Source organism: Colletotrichum fioriniae (genome assembly GCF_027942845.1).
Source record: "Colletotrichum fioriniae strain IMI 355084 chromosome Unknown scaffold_12, whole genome shotgun sequence".
In the NCBI taxonomy this organism is placed as follows: Eukaryota; Fungi; Ascomycota; class Sordariomycetes; order Glomerellales; family Glomerellaceae; genus Colletotrichum; species Colletotrichum fioriniae.
The window spans coordinates 1,257,344-1,280,132 of NW_027076848.1; the positions used below are offsets into that span (position 1 = coordinate 1,257,344).

The 22,789-nt window shown below is 51.6% G+C and overlaps 8 protein-coding genes and 1 non-coding gene across 9 annotated transcripts; all 9 read right to left on the reverse strand.

Moving 5' to 3' along the window:
• Positions 1–517: 517 nt before the first annotated feature.
• Positions 518–2,134, reverse strand: N0V96_009562 (uncharacterized protein; the record flags this gene model as incomplete). The annotated part of the gene is made up of 1 exon (XM_053190235.2): positions 518–2,134. One exon carries the CDS (start codon positions 2,132–2,134, stop codon positions 518–520), a length of 1,617 nt encoding a protein of 538 aa, XP_053052165.2.
• A 514-nt stretch (positions 2,135–2,648) lies between these two features.
• N0V96_009563 (uncharacterized protein) lies at positions 2,649–3,953 on the reverse strand (the record flags this gene model as incomplete). Its single annotated transcript, XM_065758683.1, has 2 exons — positions 2,649–3,703; positions 3,950–3,953. The coding sequence occupies 2 exons, from the start codon at positions 3,951–3,953 to the stop codon at positions 2,649–2,651; spliced, it is 1,059 nt and encodes a 352-aa protein (XP_065612748.1).
• A 2,289-nt stretch (positions 3,954–6,242) lies between these two features.
• On the reverse strand, positions 6,243–7,376 carry N0V96_009564 (uncharacterized protein; the record flags this gene model as incomplete). The annotated part of the gene is made up of 1 exon (XM_053190237.2): positions 6,243–7,376. The coding sequence occupies one exon, from the start codon at positions 7,374–7,376 to the stop codon at positions 6,243–6,245; it is 1,134 nt and encodes a 377-aa protein (XP_053052167.2).
• A 17-nt stretch (positions 7,377–7,393) lies between these two features.
• N0V96_009565 (uncharacterized protein) lies at positions 7,394–8,320 on the reverse strand (the record flags this gene model as incomplete). Its single annotated transcript, XM_065758684.1, has 1 exon — positions 7,394–8,320. The coding sequence occupies one exon, from the start codon at positions 8,318–8,320 to the stop codon at positions 7,394–7,396; it is 927 nt and encodes a 308-aa protein (XP_065612749.1).
• Positions 8,321–9,012: 692 nt separating this feature from the next.
• Positions 9,013–10,179, reverse strand: N0V96_009566 (uncharacterized protein; the record flags this gene model as incomplete). Its single annotated transcript, XM_053190238.2, has 1 exon — positions 9,013–10,179. The coding sequence occupies one exon, from the start codon at positions 10,177–10,179 to the stop codon at positions 9,013–9,015; it is 1,167 nt and encodes a 388-aa protein (XP_053052168.2).
• Positions 10,180–12,075: 1,896 nt separating this feature from the next.
• Positions 12,076–12,870, reverse strand: N0V96_009567 (uncharacterized protein; the record flags this gene model as incomplete). The annotated part of the gene is made up of 1 exon (XM_065758685.1): positions 12,076–12,870. One exon carries the CDS (start codon positions 12,868–12,870, stop codon positions 12,076–12,078), a length of 795 nt encoding a protein of 264 aa, XP_065612750.1.
• A 682-nt stretch (positions 12,871–13,552) lies between these two features.
• N0V96_009568 (uncharacterized protein) lies at positions 13,553–14,740 on the reverse strand (the record flags this gene model as incomplete). Its single annotated transcript, XM_053190240.2, has 2 exons — positions 13,553–13,756; positions 13,820–14,740. The coding sequence occupies 2 exons, from the start codon at positions 14,738–14,740 to the stop codon at positions 13,553–13,555; spliced, it is 1,125 nt and encodes a 374-aa protein (XP_053052170.2).
• A 919-nt stretch (positions 14,741–15,659) lies between these two features.
• On the reverse strand, positions 15,660–15,754 carry N0V96_009569. The gene has a single exon. It is a non-coding gene; the product is annotated as a tRNA-Ile (tRNA).
• Positions 15,755–16,694: 940 nt separating this feature from the next.
• N0V96_009570 (uncharacterized protein) lies at positions 16,695–17,352 on the reverse strand (the record flags this gene model as incomplete). Its single annotated transcript, XM_053190241.2, has 2 exons — positions 16,695–16,957; positions 17,049–17,352. The coding sequence occupies 2 exons, from the start codon at positions 17,350–17,352 to the stop codon at positions 16,695–16,697; spliced, it is 567 nt and encodes a 188-aa protein (XP_053052171.2).
• Between the last annotated feature and the right edge of the window lie 5,437 nt (positions 17,353–22,789).

The window sequence follows — 22,789 nt, forward strand, 5'->3', positions numbered from 1 at the left end:
TTGAGGCCGACTTTTCACTTGCCACCATCAAGAATGCAGATCATCATTTACCGCACACCTACGGGATGATTACGGAGCTTCACATTTGGAACCCGATGCTAGGGGTTTTCAAGTTCATGATCTGAAGCATCTAGAGCTCCCATCTAGCTTATATATCAACTTGCAGAAGTGGTACTAAGCAGATGGCTTAAGTGCTGTTTGTACGAAGGAAAAGATTTGAAGTAACAACACGGTATGACTACGGTACTGAACTCCAGAGGCAAAAAGGAAGGAACTTGAGCTCCCGATTACAGTTATTTGATGCATAATTTATCACTCCAGCGATCTCATGATTGCAAAATAATTTGGCTTATGGCCAGTTGATGATTCGGTGATTTATATAAAACAAGGCTCTCAAGCAAAGACGCGATAGTAACAACATGTATTAGGTCCCACTACGATAGTAAAGATTCTTAACGAAGGTATGACTCAAAATATCCTACTGTAGAAGGGCGAAACCAGTGGCGTGGGCAAGAATTCAGCCTTCTTTGGCCAGAACTTCGTCGCCACTGGCATAAGCATCGACCCTGTAAGAGGCGAACTTGGATGCCTTGACGCGCCTTGCAAAGAGAATGTCTAATTCCTCAAAGGTCTTGTCCTTTGTCTCAGGGAGGCGGAAGAAAGTCCAAATGAAGAAGACAAAGGCGCAACCTCCCCAAAAGAATCCCGTCTTTCCTCTCCAGTCCCCGGCTGTTGGGTTGAGCATGTATGGGTTGATGACATTACATACAATCTGAGCAATGTAGTAGGCAATGCGGCTGAGGCAGACGCTCTTGTTGCGGAGACGAGTTGAAGAAACCTCGGAGATGATTGCGTAACAGATAGGTCCGACAGTGAGATAGTAGACACCGAGCCAACCCAACATCATACCAGCCTGAGCATAGTTCGCACCATCCGAGTTAGGGGCACCGGCGCTGATGGCACCGACGAGGAGGAGGATCAGAGCCAACGCTCCAAGGCCCCATAGGTACAGCGTGCGACGACCGAAGCGGCCAAGAAGTCCCCATGATACAATTGTGCCGACAGAGGCAATCCCGAGGCCACCGACTGACATGCGGAACGAGATCGATTCCGGCAAACCGGCTTGAACGAAGAAGTAGGTGGGAGTACCTCCCATGGCAGAGCCGCAGAAAGGCTGAGCAGCGAAAGCCATGCAGGCGATCTCGGTTCTCCGGAGGTCAACGCCCCGGAAGCAATCGAGATACGATGTTCCTTCGTCCATCTGCTGCTCAATCTCGTTGGTATGAATCATCATGGCCACTTTTTGCTTTGAGTTGACGGCTTCGGACGCAGATCCGAGACGGAGGACGCACTTCTCGGCTTGCTCGTAGTCGCCGAGGCGGACGAAATGCCAGGGGGACTCGGGCGCGAACCACAAGACCGCGAACAGCGGAAGCGGCCAGACCCATTGAATCGCAAACGGTACCCGGTAGGACCACTGGTTGCTGCCATCGGAGAAGCCTGCCTGAACACCGGCTGAAATCAGTTGGCCGAGGGCCCAGCAGAGATTGACGAAGACGGTGAGGTAGCCACGCAATGCCATCGGGCAGACTTCGGAGGCGTAAGCAGGAGCAGTTGTCGCGAAGACGCCCCAGGGAATGCCGCAGAGGAATTGGCCGACGAGGAGCACGGGGAGATTTGGTGAAAAGAAGGAGATGAAGATAAAGGCGACGATGCTAGCCAGGGATGCGAGAAGAACCTTTCGGTAGCCGAAGCGATGGGTGAAGTATCCGTTCGCGAAAGCGCCAATGATTGTACCGACACTGACTGCATTGCTCAAGCCATTCTGCCAGGATGCCGTAATTTCGTATGTTCCCTTGCTGGGGAGGTATTCGCCGTAGTGTCGTTTGAAAGCGGGCTGAGCAAAGAAAGACGAGATGAGGACAATATCGTAACCTTCCATGATGATGGCAGCGGAGACGAGGACAGACCACAAAGCGGCCTTGGGATAGCGGCGGATAGCCTCCATGAAACCAAGCTTGTGCTCGTCGTCTGCGGCCTGCTTGGCCATGGCCAAGTCTTTAATAGCGTAATCCCCGGTGGGAGCATGCTCGAGCTGACCGATCTCGAGCGGCTCGTCTTTGGCGTTGCCCATTGTGGCGGCTGATGAATGACTTGGACTCTGAAATCAAAGGTAGATGGCAGACAAGGAGAGTTGGTGATAGCTTCGAACTTTCAGCAACGTGTTACAGCGTAAGTATCAGCGTCGTCGTGAAGATGATCGACAAGCGAGGTTCGGAGATGGTGGAGAATCTAGACATGATATAGAGGCGCATGTAACGCCAGAAGGATATTGTTTCCGTTCACTGTCAGCTTCGCAGGGACGGTATCCCACAGCGTGGAACACACGTTGTCCCCGCATGTTGTCAGTCGAAGATCCGGGGTAACATGCGGAGAAAGAGTTTGTGGTGATTAGTCTTCCCGGCACAAAGAGGACGTCGTGCCATCTGATGGCTTGTTTGGGTAATTGTCTTTGCCATTTGTGGCATGATGTCTCCACCCCCGCCGGAGTTTTCTAACTTCTCACTAAGATGCCCACCCAATCCATGGCTATACCGGGCTGCCAGCTCCGGTGGAGAGTCCATCGCTCACTCTCGAGGAGGGATAACCTAGTCCGAGGTGGACTGAATGAGCGAGTCCAGGAGATCAGCGTATGTTCGTTCCACTCCCCAGACCGAGTGCCCCCTGCCATTCTCGCTTGTCCCTCCGCTCCCGACGCTACTTGCTGCGTCTCCGTTCTGCTCCGGTCTTCCCTTCAGCATCTGCATCCCTTCCTTGAGAATCTTCCGAGGGGCCCCGTCATTGCAGATATCACCTACCTTGGCCATGTGGCCCGCCATCTTGTGGCCTAGCCTGACATAAGTCTGCACCATCTCATCGTCACATGGCCGGTCGAGGTGGAGGAAGCTGGGCTCCGGGTCCTCTTCAACTTCCGCCACTGCCTCCATCGGGCTATCTTGCTGTCCAGGGCCGTCACTAGCCAAGTGAGAGCTCGGGTTCTGGTGCCGCCTCATGAACAGCATCATCGTACTGTACGCCCAGACCACCAATGTCGCTGCGAAGATACCAAAAGGCTCAAGAAAGTTGCCAACACTGTAGCGACGGATGTGCCAAAGCATTGCGCCGGCATGGACAACCGACAGTCTGGCCTTGTACTGATCGCGTAGAGCCCACTGTGCAACGAGAGATCTTGCTTTTTCAACTTTGGAGTTATCGACGTTGCGGGAGGATGCTCGCGCTGAGGCGGCAGCGGCGAGAGTCTGTAGGTGTATTATCGGAGCGAGAAGGACGAGGCGAGAGAGGTGGAGATGTAAGATGACGGGATGCTCCCATCCACCGGCTTTGGCGATGATCGCGTTAGCGTTCCAGTGGAGGAGGTCGAGAGAGTCGCAGGCGCTGTTCCGCCATCTTGATAGGATAGGCAGTGAAGGGGGCCAAGTCTCCTCGACGGTATCACCGGGACCGCACTTCTGAACATCGGCTGTGGGCGTCCACGAGTTGAGCCTGATCTGATTGTGGTATATCGCCTCCTTAGTCCGCCTGATGATTGCGTACGTGAGCACCATGGTGCTGAAGTCACCCAGGTTCGGCGGCAGTCTCTTCTCCATGTAAAGCATTTCCATGGCCTCAGGTGTAGTCACTGGAGGGTTCTCGACGTGTGAGCCTGAGTGGTGCCATAGTTATTATGGATAGTAGAGTTACACACCTGGTTTAGACTGCTGCTGCCCTAGTTTCTTAGCAGTAGGTTGGTCCCAGGCAGAATCAAGGCACGGCATCTGGCCTTTTGCATCGCCTAGCTTAAGTAGTACATCTTGTCCTCTCTCCAGGAATACAATAACATCGAGAATCTAGAATGTAAGACACGTCAGTCTATGGTCTCTGTGAATCAGAGTCGGCGACTTGCACGTACCCATATCATGAGACCGGTTCTCAGTCTGGACTCGCTCTCTAGCCATCTCCTATGGGCATTTGATCTATCCGGGAGTTCTGCTGCTTGTGGCGCGTCTTCGCGCTTACCCAGTAGGTCCATCTTTCGACAGGCATTTATCAAGAAGTGCCGTACTAGAAATGCCAAATCGTAGCGATCGCCGGGAACACCGTTGTGCAAGTTGTGTATCAACCAGAGAGCAGAAGTTTGGGCAATGACAAGACCTATGGAATCTTCCCCAGTGCTTGCCAGTGACACTTGGCAAGAGCTTACCACATCATCCAAAGCACTCGTTGAGATGTAAAATCGTACTGTGCTTTCCAAAAGTTGAAGAAACAGGTCTCTGAAACGGAGATTGGTCTCGCCTCGGGAGTAAACCGAACCAATTGCACAGACGGCCAACAAAAGAGGCCAATTTGCTGGTTCCTGGTAGAAATCGGTCGATTTTTGCAGGAAGTTATAAGCAGGGTGGAAATGTTGAAAGTACAATCGGAAATAAACTCGAACGTGTGCTATTGATGGAGGTGGTGTCACGCTGCGGTCTTGCAGAAAAGGTTCCATGCCGATATGTTGCAGAAGGTTGTCGTAGGCCTGTACAGATAAATCAAGCCCTGTCCCTTCATCAGCGTCCTTGGTGGAGGTGCCCGGGGCTGCTGTACTGGGAGTCGGAGTGTCATCATCGGGACGCGCTGCGTTATCTAAGACAAGACTTCTTTGTGACGGACGACCCTTGAAAGGTGCTCTAGATGGAGCACCATCGACATAGTAAGTCGCTGTGGTGGATGATGACTCTATGGATCCAGTCGTGCTTCCGTTCGGTCTACTCCTGGGCGTTGTTCCTGGTGGATTGAGCTGTCGTGCTGATGCTGGCGGAAGTGCGGCGTTCGAAGTCTGGACTGGCTGACTGTTGAGGAGGTTCAGCCAAGGCCCTTGTCGTACGGCCTCGTAGGCATTCATGACTGTTTGCACGCCATCTAGGTTGGCCGAAAAAGCTTCTCTGTCATTTACAGAAGACACGATGCCCCAATCAAAGTCTGAGTAGTACTGAGGAGAGAGCCAATTGATGGCCGAAATACCTGCAGATTGCTCGGGAAATTCTTCGTTGTGAATAAAGTTGTCCATGGGATTCATCCCATAACCTACTTCGCAGTTATTCACTTGAAAATTTTGACCGTTGTCTCCTGTGACTTGTGGAAGAGTCCATGAGGTTTCGACTGCGCGCCTTTCTGGTGCATGATTTGGGGTTGGGAATGGTATCTCGGTCATCCCTGGAGGTTGTGGAACTTGCGCTGGGTCGGAGTACTCGATGAGCTCTCCATGACTATCGCGTCTGTCTCCGGGAGCAGCATTCTCATCCGGAGAGCGCAATATTGTACGAGCACCTCGGCGGCGGGCAGCTGGGTATTTGCACTCGAGACCTTTACCCGTACAGCGACGACAGGGGTTTTCCTTTGAGCATCGTGAACGGCTTACAGCGCATGCCTGACAGGCTCTGGAAGATGCCGCGGGCCGCCGAGACTCGCTTGCGACCTCATCATGAGAGGCCGCATGACGAGTGAGGACATCCCTATAATTGCATCAGTACATGAGAACAGTGAGTGCATAATGAGAACTTACAATCGAGAGAAACTCTTGCCGCATGCCGAGCATGAGAATGGTTTTTCCCTGGTGTGCGATCGCTTATGCCGAGTGAGATGCTCCTGGCGCCCAAAGGTGCTCCCACAGTAATCGCATTTGAAGACTGGGCCATCAGCGGTTGGATTCGCGACGGCTATGACGTCCTCACTCTCGGACGCGGAGTCTGTCCGCTCGTTGCCGGCCTGTCCTGTCTCTGCCATTATGCTGTCATCTCATTCATGAAGTAGACACAGTGTCTTGTTCACCAAGTGAGCGTTTCATGCTGAATCTTTGAACGAGATGTGAAGAGAAATGGAATGGGCTTCAAAGACACTGCTGATTAGTCTCGTGTTATTTGAAAACAAGGCGGGGAGCATGCACTAAAGGTAATTGGGCTCCGTGGCGTGTTTACCCCGAGGAACGCGAGATGAGATGAGTTCCGGGGTGACTAGCCGCACGCGGGGTAAGGAGGAACACCGTTCATTTGAGCGGCATATGACCCCTGTAGCTTGTGCCGTTTCTCTCACCATTCCGCTGTAACTCGCCCAAAGCGTGGTAGCCAAGCGGAGGACAGCCCCGAATGTGACGTTGTATATTGTCCATGTCAGTTCTAAGTACAGTCTCCATCATCCTAAGAGTTCAACTAGAGAGATGTATCCTAATCTGACTTCTGCAGAACAACTTCTGCCTTTGACTTTCTAACAAACACTGGCATCCAGTCCAGAGGGCACTCAATCTCAATCTCCTGCCCGCCCTCGAAGTTCTGCTCCTCAGAACCCTCGTGAGGAAGAGTTGTCCATCCCTCACCACCACTCAAGTTCGGCAGATAGACCTTGGCTTTTGTGATACCGGGATTGACAACAGGGCAGCAAAGGTAGGCATCGCCATACATGTACTGCTCAGCCCCAAGCTGCCAGCACCTCTCATCTCCTGGAAACTCGTAAAACAGCGATCGGATCACAGGCGACCCATGCTCGTGGGCCTCAGCCATCAGTCTTCGCGTATAGTCTCTTAACTTCTCGCGGATGAAGAGATACTTCTGGCAGATGTCATACACTGCCGGGCCATAAGACCAGACCTCGTTGGCCGCTCCACTGCTCGAAGCCAAGCCTCCAGGCTTCGGCTCTCGGTCTCCGTGCAGTCTCATCACGGGGCAGAACGCACCCCATTGGAACCACCGCACAAAGAGCTCACGGAATGCCTCGTCTTCGGGGTTGCCGCCGTGGAACCCTCCAATGTCGGTTGTCCACCAAGGCAATCCCGCGATGCCCATGTTCAGTCCAGCCGCCAGTTGGTTGCGGAAGCTGCCCCATGAGGACGCGATATCGCCGCTCCAGACGAGCGCGCCATACTTTTGGCTACCGGCCCACGCGCAGCGGAGCAAGTTGACGATGTTCTTCTGGCCGGCCTCCTTCTGACCTTCGAAAAACGTTCTGGCGTACTCTTTGGGATAGATGTTACCAACGGAAAGGTTCGGGCCAAGGAAGTAGCGGTAGTTTTCAAAGTCGTACACGGAATACTCTGGCTCGGCTTGGTCAAGCCAAAACGTCTTGATCCCCTTTGAGAAATAGTTCTGCTTGGCCTTGTTCCAGACGTACTCACGAGCCCCCGGGTTGGTGGGATCGTAGTATACGGTAGAGCCTTCGAACTCAAAGTTGGTTCGGACACCTCTCTCGGTGCGGACGAGGAATCCTTGCTCGAGCATCTCTTGGAAGTTTGACGATCTCTGATCCACTGTCGGCCAGATTGAGACCATGAGCTCGACCTTCAACTCACGGAGCTCCTGTATCATGGCATCTAGAGTTCGAATTAGTTGCTGTTGCAGACGTGGTTGATCAACAAGCTGCTCTTACCTGGATCGGGCCAATACTGAGGGTCAAACTTCCACTCGCCTTGCAATGGCCAGTGGAAGAAGTCGATGACAATGAGATCAAGGGGAAGCTCCCGACGGCGGTATTCTCGAGCGACCTCGAGAAGCTCCTCTTGGTTCTCGTACCGGAGTTTGCACTGCCAGAAGCCAAGGCCGTGCTCTGGCATCATGGGAGCTTTGCCAGTCACACTTGCGTAACGCTGCACGATATCGGCGGGCGTATCACCGACCACCACCCAGTAATCCAGAATGTTGGTAGAATACGCCTCAAAAGCAGTCGTATTCTTTCCAAACACAACGCGGCCGATGGAAGGATTGTTCCAAAGAATGCCGTAGCCTAGAGAAGACAACGCAAAAGGCACACTGGCCTGCGAGTTGCGGTGTGCTAGCTCGAGGTCGAGGCCCTTGAGATCCAGGAAGGGTTGCTGATACTGGCCCATGCCAAAGATCTTTTCGTCGGGTCTCTGACTCTCTAGGCGCATTGTGAGGTGATAGTCGCCGCCCCGAAGAGGTTTGAACTCGCGGGCCTCGACCTCAATGGCGCTGCATTTGGCATCGAGCAGGTCGCGACGGTTCCGAGCGTACTCTTCGAGGACGACGACATCGTCGGCATTGTAGACGGTGATCTTCCCCCGCTTGCTAACGACTGCCTTTGCCTTCCCGTTGTGTATGGTAGCTGAGCCGTCTTCGGCTAGTGAGATGTCTGATTTGACGTCTTCTGGCTCCTCTTCCAAGGCCCATGCCTCACCGGGCATCACATGGGCCTTGGTGGCTCGGACTCGGAAGGCATCTGTACCCCATGGCTGGATCCATACTTGCTCCCCATCATACTGATAGATCAAAAGGCCGTCTTTTTGGTGAATCATGGCGAATATTGCGACTGATTTCCGATGAGATGGCAGTATTGGAGTCGATTTCACCCTAGAAGTACGGGCAATAGTTGATAAAGAACTGGTATAAACACAGAGCACCAATGCTACAAGGCAAGTGGAAAGCCTGAGATAAGGACCTACTCACAAGCTTCGACCCATTGTTCCATCCGGAAACCCATCGGGAGTTCTCCTCTCCAACGGACTTAATGCCGGCGCATGATCACCAGCGACAGGAATAGCTATCATCATGGTGACCCAGTTCCTCGAAGCTTCTCCACCGGAAGTGTCGTCAAGCAAACGGGTCCGCGGGGCTACTGAAGCTAATGCCACGCTCTGTGCATGAAGAATCACTAGGTTGGCCAGGTTCGATAGGTATTCACGCTACCCCGCCGGAGCAAAGGCAGGTTTGAGCTCCGGTGGGGAGATGAACCCCGCGATCCTCTAGGAAACCAAACCTAGTGAACAACCGGCAGAATTCATTCAAACCAGGACAAGCCAGAAAACTCAGTTATACCCGAGAGATTGATCCAAGTTAATGGCTAGCTCGCAAACGAGTGTCCTTGATTCCATATCCATCCCTGATCCTGTCTCCCGAAACAACTTTCAATTAGGTACTCGCTGAACTCCACCGGGTCTCCCTCCCCGACACCATTAATATCATACATCATGACTAGTACTAATGTTAGCTAAGAACTGTCATTGGGGGAGTTTGTCTTACTCTGCTCGAACTCCGAGAGCGCTTGTGTTATGACCGGGTCCTCGCTGAAGCTCAAGCTCGCCGTAGCATCCTCCACCATTTCAGCCGCCGGTGTGCTTTGCCGTAGTGTAGTCTGATTGATGTTGCTGCTTGAGTCTATGGCGTTTGTTTCGGTGCCCTGGGCAGTAGCTTCAACAGCATTCGAGCTACCACTCGTTTCATCGTCTTCTCCAGTTTGGTCTGGTTCCGGTTGCGGGGGAACATCCAAGTGAAGCATTCTCTCCATCTCCTTAGTCATGACGAGCTTCATCAGTTTCGTGAGAATGTTCAGACCCTGTTCAGCAACAACGGACTTGGACTTGAGTTGAGAATGCATCTCCATCAACTTTCGAAGGCCCATTTTTGAGTCATAGGCTTCCCGGCTCAATGGGTCCAGTCCCGTCATGATGGAGAGGGTAACACCTGCAGTGAAGAGATGCAGCGCGACAAACGACAGCGCGTAAGTGTCAATCACCTCTTTGAAGTGCGGCGTGCAGCCAATATTGGCAATCTGCAAGGCCGCGTCTCGGCAACTTCGCACCGAGCCCTGTAGCGGATCATTATCTCCGATTGAACGGAAGTCTGAACCCTCCGTCGTGTTGATCTTCTTCATCGCTCTGTAGGCTAGTAAGGGCCTGTGGACCAAGATTCTAGCGTTTTCATAGGCGAGTTTGAGTGCTAGTCCCTGGATGCGGAAAGTGTGCTGATGATGTTCTGGACTCAGAGAATGATTAGTGCCTCCGGGCCAGTTAGCCGCGGTCGCAACCTCATCTTCTTTGAAGATCAACTCTTGCGGAAGATGGTCGTGCCACTCACGGATCTGTTGGTCCAGGCTAGTGACAGTGTTTATGAGACGTTGAACTAACGGCCCTTCGGTTCTTGCACCAAGCTCATTACTACTGGGCTGCTTCCGGTTTCCATAAAGCTCCGAAAGCGCCCTTTTCACAATGATCGACAGCTGCGCCATCGACACCTTGTATGAGAGTACAGTGGCTTTTCCGGTAGATTTCCATCTAATGGACTCCCAACTCGCATCTTTAGATCGCAGAGGATATTGTTCGGGTACTTCGATATTGCAATCCTCGTCTACTATGCTGAGAGGAAAACCATACAGCATCGAGCAAAAGGTCTCAATCTCGTAGATGGCCCACCAGCATCGTTTGCGTGTCTCAGCTGCCCTGTGGACTGGGTTGTCAACATCGGGTACGGTCAAGGGTTGATCCTCATCTTTGTGTCGTTGATGAAGTTTGAGAGCTTGAGCAATACGCAGACCGCTTCCGCAAATGGGCCAGGCTAGCTCGGGTTCCCCATGATAAAGGTAGAAACTTCCTAACAGGATACACATCTGCACAGCCTCGATGGATCCCAAGGAGACGACGTCGAGAAACCTCACCTTCAACGTGGCCAATATGTTTTCTTGCAATGAATCTGGATCCACGCCAAGTTCAATAAGTTGAGACTGCTGCTCGGGGCTCGCATAGCGGAGACTAGTCAAACACACAGCAAGTACAAGGCCAAGAAGGCCCGGATTGGCTTTTCTCGGCGGAGAACCCTGTGATGTAGTCGTGTGAAGTTCTTGAACTCGGGCTCGAAACTCGCTTGTGAAGAATATCATCATGAACCAATGGATCTTCTCGAAATAAATGTTGACAAGCAATGCCACAGGAGCTTGTGCTGGCAAGACGGAAAGAAAGTCTCTCTGGGCTGCGCTCATGGCGCCGTGGTGCCGTGAGATCGATCGGATCCGCTGCTGGGAAAGAGGTCGAGGTAATGACTGGATGGAAATACCGGCTTCTCTGGTGCCTTCGTGGGTAACTCGCGAGGTCCACTCTGTAGCTGCGAAGGCTGAAGTGTCTGCCTCTTCCGGTGTGTGTATGTCGTGGTGTTGAAATGCCTTGCTCAGAACCCGAGTCAGATGTAAAACTTCCATAGTAGCAGTGATCTTTGATAATACTTACCTCGTCTAGGAAGCTGACTGCGGCCGAGTTCGTTGACCATGGTCTATCAGAAGTAACCTGCTCCGACGAGGCCCGAGGTATGGGACTTGATTCATCGTGAACGGATAGACGCTCCGATGAGAATATCAAGGGATGCATGGTAGCACCCGTGACGGGAGAGATACTTGGCTCGGTAGCTTCCTCCGTTCCGGAAGCCGTTACGGTTGCTCGACGGTCTTGTCTCGCCTGACGAGACCTGCCGGCGGCCGGCATCCTGTCTCCCTTCCGAGTCCGTGACGGGGTAATGTTGGGCCCCTGGACCCTCCACATGCTAGGAGTTTCATTGATGCAATCCACTCCGGCTCTGATGCACAGAGTACATGGACGCTGGGTATCACACTGTTCGAGCTTGTCAGACGATGACAGGCAACATTGCCGAAGCAAAGGGGTTTGGACGGCATGAATGGGTAGCCTGCCTTCAATTTCTGTTTTCGACAGCGTTGACATGCAGCTGCAACTTTTCGCCTCGGTCTCTTTGAATCCATGGATATGGGATCCTCCGACCTGTTCATAGATGTAAATTGGCTCAATCCGATTAACAAATTGTTATTGAGGTGTAGATGTGAGTTGGAGGTTGTAATTGGGAGAACAGAAAGTTCCACCGGAATGAAAGACTAAAGTTGGTCATACGCTAGGCCATTTACGGTAATTCGTTCCGGTCGAGCATCTGATCACTACGCTGCTCCGAATAGGTCCAGTGAGCATTTCCACCTCAGCAAATGCAAGAAACTAACTAAAATGATTAATCTGTGGCATCGAGCCTTTCACCTGTAACTTCGAAAGAGGAAAGGATGGTAGTCAAGGTGTACACTGTTCTAGATACGTGGACGGGCTCTTGGACTACAGGCCATTTCCCAACAGTCGACTAGTTGTGGCAGGGTGTCGGCGTAGGGATTTGATTGATGAGGACGTTCTTCAAAATAATGTGAAAGAAATGTTGCTGCACACATACTTATGTATCTAACCTACATTCGTTTTTACATCTGATGGAAAAAGTCGCTACACTTTCGCGTGACTCAGTAGCCTCCCGTCGATGGCCCGCTGATGGGCTTAAACTCCACCTCAGTCGGCTGATCTGTGATTCCACGCGCAATCGCAGCCTCTATAATCGCAACGGTGGTAGTGGCGCCAATTCGAGTGACCCCAAGCGACATGACGTGAAGCAGATCATCCAGCGTCCGAATGCCACCAGCAGCCTTTACTTGGACCTCGGGCTTTGAGTGCTCCCTCATAAGCTTCAGATGCCGAACAGTGGCTCCTTTGTACGTGTACAAGCCATTGGGCTGCTTCACAAAACCGTACCCAGTCGAGGTCTTGACAAATGCGACGCCAACATCGGAACAGATCTCGCACAGTCGAATAATATGCTTCTCTTCGAGATAGTCATTCTCAAAAATTACTTTGAGTATTGCGCCATGCTTGACGACGACATGGTTGATCTGGCGAATTTCTTCAGCAACATAGGCCCACTCGCCTCCGAGGACTTTGCCGATGTTGACGACCATGTCAATCTCTTTGCCACCCGTGACAGCCGCCTGGCTGGCTTCAAAGATCTTGACTTCGGTGGTACTGTTACCGTGCGGGAAGCCGATGACAGGGCAGAGAAGCACGCCACTGCCCTGGAGCTCCTCTCTGGCGAGCGGAATGAGGTACGGCTTCACGCATGCCGTGGCAACGCCGTGCTTCTTTGCAATGCGCACGCCTTCTAGAATATCGGCGTCGGTCATAGTAGGATGAAGTAGTGAGTGATCAATCATCTTGGCAACCTGCTGAAGGGTGACAGTGATGGTGTTGGTAGTTGGGGCGGCCATTTTCGTAGTCGGGTTGGATCCAAAGATCGGAATGAACGTTGGGGGAAGCGGCGCGGAAGACGGTGATTGCGACAATAGGTAGGTAGCGGAGACCAACCGGCTGGAATTGTTGCCACGGATATTATACAGACTTCAAAATTCTGAGAAGTAGCAATTCATTACCTACGAAGCCATGTTGCGTGTATCCAAATGCTCAAATGTAAGTTCCGCAGTTCGCTTTTCGTCGGAACGAACCACCAAATTGGGCATCGCCGGTTTAAGTGAGAAAATCTCTAGAATTGATACCGATGAGCAACAACGCGCTCTCGGGCCGCCGGGATGGTGTAACTCCAGCTTCCGGTGGGTTCAGATGCCGTTCTGAAGTCATGAGGATACGCACTTCTTCCCATTGGACCTCCGTCTGCCTGATGGCAATCCGCTCTCATCCCGGTCTCCTCCCCAAACTCCATTTAGTGCTGCCGCTGTCAACATGCGAAGTAAATTCTAGTAGCTTCGGACTCCCCAATATTGCGAAACATTGCCGTTGACGATTGTAAGAATACTTAATAAGATGCATCAGAAACCATATTGATGTGTAGAATGCCACTCTTGTTCCTCTTTAGATGGGTTTGGCAATGATGGCAGACCTTGTGTGAGCTTTTTGTGTTAATCGAGTAAAACTACCACTTTTTGATGAACATTATTAAACAACGGCTTCGTTTTCTGACACTCTCCAGACAAGTCTCTCGCCACTCACAGCCTTGTTCCGCAGGAGCACAATGGCATCTTGAGCCCGCTCCAATAATGTGTCTCCCTCGACTATTCTTTGCGGGTTTGGCCTCACTACCTTTTGCTCCAGCAACGATGGTATTATCTCACATTGCATCTTATCCTTGAAAAGTTGATTCTACGTCAAACTTGAGTCAGCATGCAACGTTTCCAAACATCTTTCAAGGGTAGTATAAATTACCTTGAGATAGAAATGTGTTCGGACACCTTTCACAACGACGCCTTCTTTCCATTGCCCTTCTGCAGGCTCCGTCATTTGGTATACAGGGGCTTCAATCTCTGTCGGATCTTTGATAACGACAGGGAGCATAACCGCAACCTTGGTGCCTCGATCCGCCAGGTGAGTGATAGGTCCGAGAGATCCTGACAAGTGTCCAATGCAGTCGATAATGTAGGGGACGCCCTTGGGGCCTAGATGCTCCTGGATGCTCTGGACAACGTGCTTATCTCGATAGTCGAAGCAGGCCGTTGCACCTAGCGAGGTGAGGTACTCGTGATGTTTCCCGCTCGCAACCACGATGAGATTCCTGTACCCCCAGTGCCGGAACACCTCGATGGAGTACATACCTACTGACCCGGATCCGCCCCACAACAAGATAGGCGCATCCGCTTCCGGGGGTGTCCACCCTTCCGGGATAGGCCACGGGAGCGGCAGTCCGAGATCGACGGCGGCCTGGAAGACGGTAACGATGTTGTCAGGCACAGTTACGGCTTCTTGCATCGTCAGCCCCTTGGGCATCTTCCCCAGCAAGAAAGTGGGGACAGTGATGAGAGTTTGAGCGGCCTTTTCTTTGCCGTCTTTGTCGTCTCGGAATGAGTACCCCAGAACTTTGTCTCCGACTTCGAGGTCGACGTGGTGCGGTCCGGGCCCGACCAGAAGCACCGTTCCTGCAAAGGTGTCGCCCAGGATGCGGGGGAACATCTCTATCAACAGGCCGCCATCTGCTTGGTGTAGATGGTAGGGCGTGGAGGAGGTCCATTCTACCTGAACAATAACCTCGCCGGCGTCGGGTGGATATGTCGGGGCATCGATGAGGATGAGAGGCTCTCTTGGCGCCTTAACAGCTACTGCTGGATGGATAGCCGGGATTTCGATTTCCATGCTAGACGTTTTGTTTGTTTCGACTTTTCCTATCGCTTTTAAAGCTTTCCTTAAAAACGGTTCTTCAACGAGGTCAAGGAGAGGAACAAGCTGGAGTTTTAGGTAGTAGAGAAGCTCGAAGATCAGGACCCACAGACTATCATACGAGGCGAACCGACGAGTCGAATGGTTCGTTCACAAAAGATGCAGATTTCTGATGAAGAAAGAAGGAAGAATAAGCTTTGGTTTCTGCTCTTGTGTCAGGGGTCTGATGACAGCATCGTGCATGCCTAGTCCGTTTACTAGCAGCTGTCTTCGTCGCCCCTTACGATGATGGCAGCTCTGCGGGGAGAGGGGGCTTACCAATCCTGGCTGGGCCCGTCGCCGTGGCAAAAACGCTTACGATCGTCTCAAGAATGTCGGGGCATTGTGGCATTTCCTCTTGTCTTTCTCGCTGTTGTCCGTGTGCAGCATCTGGCTCGTGCGCGTATACGTTTATGCATTGTTGCTCATGTTGAGATGAACGCCGCGGCGACGTATGCCACCGGCGCCGGGAGCCGGGTGGAATGTGCATTCATAAACATTCAAGCCGCGGCCGGTCTTCTTCGGCGCCGAGAGAACGCCCACGCCTGTCTAGTCTTACACTGTTCGATATGCCATCAGGGATTACCGCAGGCAGCAGGTTCACTTCCCTGAAATCATCAATGCAGCGTGTGGGCAGTTCCGGCCCGACGTCCGTAAGCGGAAGAAATACGACTCGGCGAGAACCGGCGAGAAACAAGACTGCCGATCCGGGTGCGTGCTCCACCATCTCCACAGTTCCGGGTTTAAACGCTGGTCGCACCGGCACAGATTCTAGTGAATCAAAACTTTTCAAAATCGTCTCAAAAGTGAAATCCAACAGTTAGACAGCATACTGTGTGTCCAACGCAAAAGATAATGATCAGTGGGAGGCTTGAACTCCCGGCCTTGGCATTACAGGACATTTCTGATGAAATATTAGTACCACGCTCTAACCAACTGAGCTAACCGACCAGTTGTTATTGACGAGGTTGAAGCCCTAGGGCGTCTAGGTTGGGTCCACTGCGTGATTTTCGTTCAACCTCGTGTCTCCACATACTCCAACGGTGAAGAGTCTCGAAAGAGCGCAGTCCGCAGGGATACAAAGCAGTCTGCCCATCTGAATGTCAGGCTTGATGCTTGGTATGGATACAGTATTGAGTAGCTGATTTATCCGGTTCTTTTAGTGACATAAAGGGTCTTCGATAACTTAGGAACTCTACCATTGGTTGCGATGCTATATAGTGAGAAGCATGGCACACGACAGGCACACTTAGCAGGGTAGATCATTTACTTATTGTTAAGTCTCGTCCACATGTTCCTGGTTAGAATAAGGCCTATAAGCAGTATCCGGCTACGAGTCGATTTTGCTGAGACAGCACATGTCCGTGATCAGGCGCGCGGCTTGGAACCCATAAGACCTAGAGCCATCACCATTCTTTCCAAAGCGCCAGCTAGATCTCTCTAGATCCAAGACTCAAGGCAAGCACTGGCTATAGTACTGATTCGAGACTTTGCAAGTTCCCTGGGAGCAGGCCGTACCGCCAGTCCATCCTTGCCCGCCGCATTGCCCGTACAAGGCCACAGTCTTGCCGCTGCTGCTGGATGGAGGGGAGCTCGACACAGGAGCGGAGCTGGAAATAGCAGGGGAGCCATTGCCACTTCCAGAACTTCCAGAGCCTGAACAGCTAAGCACCGAAGGGCCCGGGATTTTGTATGAACGGCCGCCGTTTGTTGGCTTCCCGGAATTGTCGTAAATGTTGATGAGAATGCCTGGGTCAGTCGCGGAGTAAGCGCCAGGAAACTTGACAGTGTTGGAGCCGGCATTGGTGCCTGAGCCAGTAACCCGGATTCTAGAGTAGTTGGTGTTAGAATTCGTCAATTTTCTCCGTTTCTTGTATAATGCTTCTTCAACTTACTGGGCGCATTCCATGTAGAATTGAGCCTCTCCCTGTGTAGAGGCAGAGTGAAGGGCAATGATCTCGACGCGCAGGAGGTAGTCCCCAGGAGCTACACACGAGGGAAGAGTGAAGTAGTGCCAGCCGTTGTTTGCTATCATGGTGTCGACCGCCCATGTACTTCCGCTCAGGCCGGCTTCGGCAATCTTGAACCAGCTGAGACCCGCCGTGCCAGTGCTAGCAGCGTTGCTGACTTTGGCCAGGTAGACAACGATGGGACCTATGATTACACCCACGTTAGTATTTCGGGCTATCTTTGATTCAAGACAGAGCGTAATGTGATGGTTGAAGGTTGAGTCTGAGGACCTCACCTTTATGGCTTGCCGCGATGGGATTATCGGCGTCGTTCGTGCCCTGAGCACCTCCGATGATGTGTCCCCACCAAGCACCGACCTTTGCACCAGCGGCGATAGACACAACATTGTTGTCCTTGTACTGGATGTTGTTGTTGCAGGCGAAACCTGCATCGTTGACATTCTGAATGGGGTTGTTGCTCGAAGGCGCGCGAACCCCCTTCAATGATCCTTGATCAGCTCCATTAATGGAGAGCTTCTGGAAAATTGTATGGCCAGACACAGCAGCAACAAGGCCGAGGAAAACACCTGAGAGTCTCATGTTTAGATACGTTGCGTCGTTGAGCTCTGGTCGAAATTTTAGCGGCTAATCGATACTACATCCAAGGTCGACCAGTGGCTGATCGATCGTTCTTATATACGCACATGAGGAATATGTCAGACCTGTGAGGGTTACGGTCTTCGATTTGGTGGATATTGAAGGGAGATTCTCATTCCAAATGCAATATGTTGCAAACTTTGGCGGCATCTCATGAGTCTCTAAATCTCTTGTCTGGGTAATAAATGGCATACAAGGGCAAAAAGCCAGTGAGACTGGTCCAGCACTGTAACCGAGTTTCGGTAGCTGCGACTACCCGCGAGACGATAACGCCTTCTTTGTTCTAGCCAGTGTCTTCAATCACTCCTTCTTGATTGCAATCTGTGGTTTGTATCCCTTAGTGCGGCGAAGGGAGCTGTACCCTGGCAAGCATGTTTGCTTCTTATGACCTCGCTTAGATCGCTGGTAGCTCTAACCGATCCGCCCGGACCCCGATCCACAAAGTTAGGATACCCGAAGGTCAGTGAGTATATCAACGCTGAATATTTGTTGAACATCGCTTAATTGTGGCTGTCAGAAACTGAGACTAGCGGCTTGCTGTCAAACGAAACTAGCAGATGTCAGAAACCATCTTGATGGATCGGACCCGTCAGACACGGTGATCGAGTAATTTAAACTTCGCTGCTCATCACATTATTAAGTCTCTGCTCCATGGATGTCCTCTTAGATCTAGTCATACTCTACTGTCCTGATGTGCCTGCATACTAAGCACAGCGAGGCCATGAGCCAAGCCATGAAGTCACGTAGCGCTGATTTCATGGTCAAACATACGTAGAAAAGTGTGCCATTGGGGAAGAACGTCCCTTTAGAGGAAATGATACAATCATGATCACCGTTTGGTATCGTGCTAGAAGGCAATGGACTTATTCCTAATGGATTTTCCTTTACCTTCGTCGTAGAGGCTCACCCGGACTACCTTCTTTCTCGGCACGGGGCTTTTCTCGGTCCCGTTTGCCCCACCTCGCTGTGATGACCGGTGCGAAGAGGGGCACAATCGGTGACCGGCTGGTAGACGGAGACCGCATTTTCACGAGGAGGCCGAGAAGGCAAAAGCTCGAAGATATGCAGTCTGGTCTTTGTTTCAGTCAGGCTTCCTCGTGTGGGGTAGCCAATGATCCCGAGGCTCTCGGGCGCAGATGACTTCAGCGTCCAGAAAATGACGAGGATAACCTGGTCTGGGCTGAGAGTCAACCATCCTTCCTTCATTGTTCAGTACTTGGTCAATGCTGGTAACAGAAAATGCCCTGACTCCCACATGGCTTCTAGAGCCTTGACCTCGAAACATGCTTTGCTCGCGTCTCTAGAAATGTTTAGCAAGTTTGCCTGCACATTGATGACCTCCAGAGTTACCACACCCAACCTAATCAGGAAAGTCGCTAGATCTTCGAAAAGCACTCGACTTAAGTTGTGGGCAAAATGCAGTTAGTCCACGGGAACAGCGATCTGGTAACTTGCGAGACATAGCTTCGCGATGCATAGGGTCCAATTTTAATCAAGCCATCAGAAAGCGGCAGCCCCAGATATTGGAGTTGCTGATGAGGCGATACTAATACCCGCTATTTTCCCTCAATGCTGGAGATCGAAGGCACTCAAACCACATACTGGGAAGTGAGAGGGTCCAGACTTTGAGTGCTGTCGATCTGATGAGCTCCCTATGGGGTACGTAAGGAACTATCATCTTGGCGGTCACTGGCTCTTTGTAACACTCGCAGCTAGCTGGGCAGAATGTTGAACCGTGTCTTGTCTCGAACTGACTAGGATTAGTAGGATGCTGAAGCAAGCTAGGCTAACCCATCTTGGTGGGACTAGTCGTAGCCAGGAGGTGCCAGTCAACGTCTCGCAACGTCCGATCAGGCGGCTAAACGAGCTCGGGGCCTTCCCCGGAGCCATGGCTTTGCGACGGCAGTGGGTTGTCTATTGCGAGAACGTTGTTCTTGTTTTTAGAACTTTGACATCTGACGCCCAGGCTAATAATCACTGACCACGTCCTCGGAATCGGTCCGCAAACAGACACCCCGAGGAAGTGCTGACGTTGATAGCCCACCATCGCTTCTGGACTAGCCCCGGCTCCCGCGTCTCGCTACTTGGATTGGTGATCGTGGCTGCAGCGACTCCGAATATGTTCCTTTGTCAATATCAGAATCGACGGTCTTCCGGGATCCCGGATATCTGGGTCGGCTGCCGTTTGCAGCAGGGATTGAATCCCACAACGCTTTGTACGTTAGTCATCGGTTCATTCTCTTTGGTTTGGAGACTTTGTTCCGCCTGAAGGAAGCGGCGCCAGGCCGAAGAAACTAAGTTTCCTTTCACCCAACCATATAATCGGATGATGGCGAATGGGCTCACCCTCAGACACTCAGTTTTGCGACCTGTCGCCTGTGCCTGCTCAGGTCCGTGAGACAATAGACTCGATCCTTTCCTTCTTTCTAGAAGAAGCTTTCGAGTTTCACGCTTTCCTCTTCCTACCTGCTGTACCTGCTTTCCCCCCATTCTCCCCAAAACCCTCTTACCATTTCTCGTCGTCCCACATCATTCTACCCAAACTGGCAGAATACGACCGTATGTGGGAATGCCATGTTTGGCCTTTGCCTCAATGACCGAATGACACCACGCCAGCGCGTATGATGTACTTGCTGTACAAAACCATAGCCCGGACGACGATACCACCGTTTCCCATACTACCGCGCGACGTCGACCCCTCTGACGATGTCGTCGATAATCACGATATTAGCGCCATAATCGTAGCATCAGTGGTTCCGATAACCATCATATCTACGTTATTCGCTTTTGCGCGGCTGTACGTCAAGGGATTGATTCAGCACCGAATTCAATATGACGACGGGATTCTCCTGGCAGCGGTGGTGGCGGGATGGACGGCGACCGGGACGACGCTAAAGGCTGTCGCGCTCGGCAATGGGAAACACGTTAATGTGCTCACCGATGAGCAGAAGGAAGAGACACTGAGGTGGACGATATTGTCGTTTGGCTTTGGAATTATTGCGCTGGCTTTGCCGAAGCTCGCCGTGGTGGCGCTGATGAACCGACTGCTCAATCCGAAACGACTCCAGCGACTTTTCCTGTGGGCACTAGGGTTATTGTGCTGCGTAGGATTGCTTGGGAATGTAATCGGCCTCTTTGCGCAGTGTCCGCAAGAAGCTGTGGTGAACATCACGTACACAAAGACCGCCTGTTTGGGACCCGAGAGAGCGGTTGCATATTCAATATCAACAAGTGGTGGGTTGCTTCCTCCTAATATGTAAACCAAGACAGGAGGTAATTGCTGACCACATGAATGATTCCAGGCATATCGGCTGCTACGAATGCATACCTCGCCATTTATGTGGCGCTATCTGTTCGAAGGCTGAAGATTGCACGAAGAAAGAGGCTGGCTATAACGATTTCTCTTGTGTTGGGCCTACTGTAAGTCAAATTGGGGACGACATACATCCCTGGCATGGGTTGATGACTACCCAGGCCGCTCCTGAGAAAATCAAGAGTAGAGCTGACTTGCCTACTAGTGCATTATTTACCGCCTTGTTCAAGTGCACAAGACTTAAATCTCTCGGAAGCCCCGACTTCACTTGTGAGTGTAATGCTGCTTCTGGCTAGAGTACTTGAGCCCTGACTGTTGAAAACAGACGACTCGGCGGACCTTGTGATATGGACAGGGTAAGACAGCGATGATGACACAAACAAGAGGCTTTGAGAGACGAGATAACGATTCATGGCTTTCTTAGTCAACGTCTAAACAAAGATGGCTAACATTCAACACAGTCTTGAGGCAGACGTTGTCATTATCGCCGCCTGTATCCCAGCCCTACAGCCTCTGGTAGATCATCTTTTCCCAGGGCACTTCTCATCACCGATGCCATCTCCAACCATTCCAACTTCACCGACCTCTACCGCCTCAAGAAAGAAGCTATGGCCTAGTCCTACATGTGGTGACCTCGAGGCCGCGAGAGATTTCAGCCTCACTCCACAAGGCCTTGAGATGATTATGGTCGAGAAGGAATTTGAAATTGCGTATAGCAGAACTACTGTGAAGAGATCTTGCACTTCCGACACATGGGTTTCGGAATTGCCGAATGAGGAGAAGTTCAGGGTAGTAAAGAACCACGGACCCGATGGATCAATCACGACGACTGTGGTGGTAAGATCTGCAACTCGCCCACCGGATCATCCGGCTTTTCCGCCGCAATGACGGCACGGAAATGACAGATAACGGAAGACTAATACCCTTACACATATTCAATGATCAAAGAAGTTATTATCCCACATTCGTGTTAGAGTTGTTGCGATGAAACAAGTCGAGGTCAAGTCTTCAGACGATGTTCCCATTTAACGTTCTCTTCTTGCACAAAGTTCAGTTGTAAGCGAAATCTCTCCCACAGTAAACTCACATGAATTGTGCAGTGACCGAGGTCGAAAACTCTACGTATAGTCATTTTCACTGCTTAGAGGTGCCCCCCTATGCTCTGTGCTATACGTTACTTAGACACCTACACATCAGTGTAGAGAATGAACCCGGGAATTTCCTCTCCGCAAACCATGTACGTCCAAGCTGCGCTAGGCAAGTAGTCGAAGAACGTTGCGAGGCGCGCTCCGTCCTCCGGTGCGAAAAGCGTCATGTCCCGCTCGTGCTCTTCCGCAACTTTGGACGGCAGCGACCAAGCCAGGAAGTGATCCCGTTCTTTCCCTGGCGGGAACGCCCTGTCGGAAGTGTAAGTGACAGGCTGAGAATCCGAAACCGAGGTCATAATTGTGTACTCACAGAGAATTACCCAGTGATCCGTGACACAGACACGGCTCTTTACGCAAAAGTCCCTCCTTCCAGATGAAATCCCTGCCAAGTTGAAGAGCTTTGCCGATTTTCTCCTTCAGATCTGGGAAGAACTTCTCAAGATGCACGAGTGACAGAACGAATCCAGGCGCTCCATGGCAAAACTGAGTAAGACCCTCGTAAATAGTATTGCCTGGGTCGTCTTTTGTCTCCCAGTTGCCATTTCCTCGCTGCACTTCAAGCGTCCGCTCGAGTGAGCCCCGGATCATCGGATTCTCCGCCAATTTTGGGTCCGTCAATACGAGTTGAGTCAAGATGCCAATGTCACCGTGGGCGGCACCGATATATCGCTTCCCGCGGAAGGTCCAAAGAGGCCCTGCACCAAGTGTCTTGTCAACGATTTGGGCTTTGATGGCGGCAAATTGACTTGCCGTTTCCGGTCTCTGATGAACATTATTGTCAACTTCACGTTGAAAGAAGTAGCAAACGGCAAGCAAAACTCATACCGAAAACTCGACGGCGCGTATCATGTACAAGATACCAGCATAGCCGAAGAGTAGCTCATATGGCTGATCGTCTTCGTTGGTAAGCCTTTCCAGA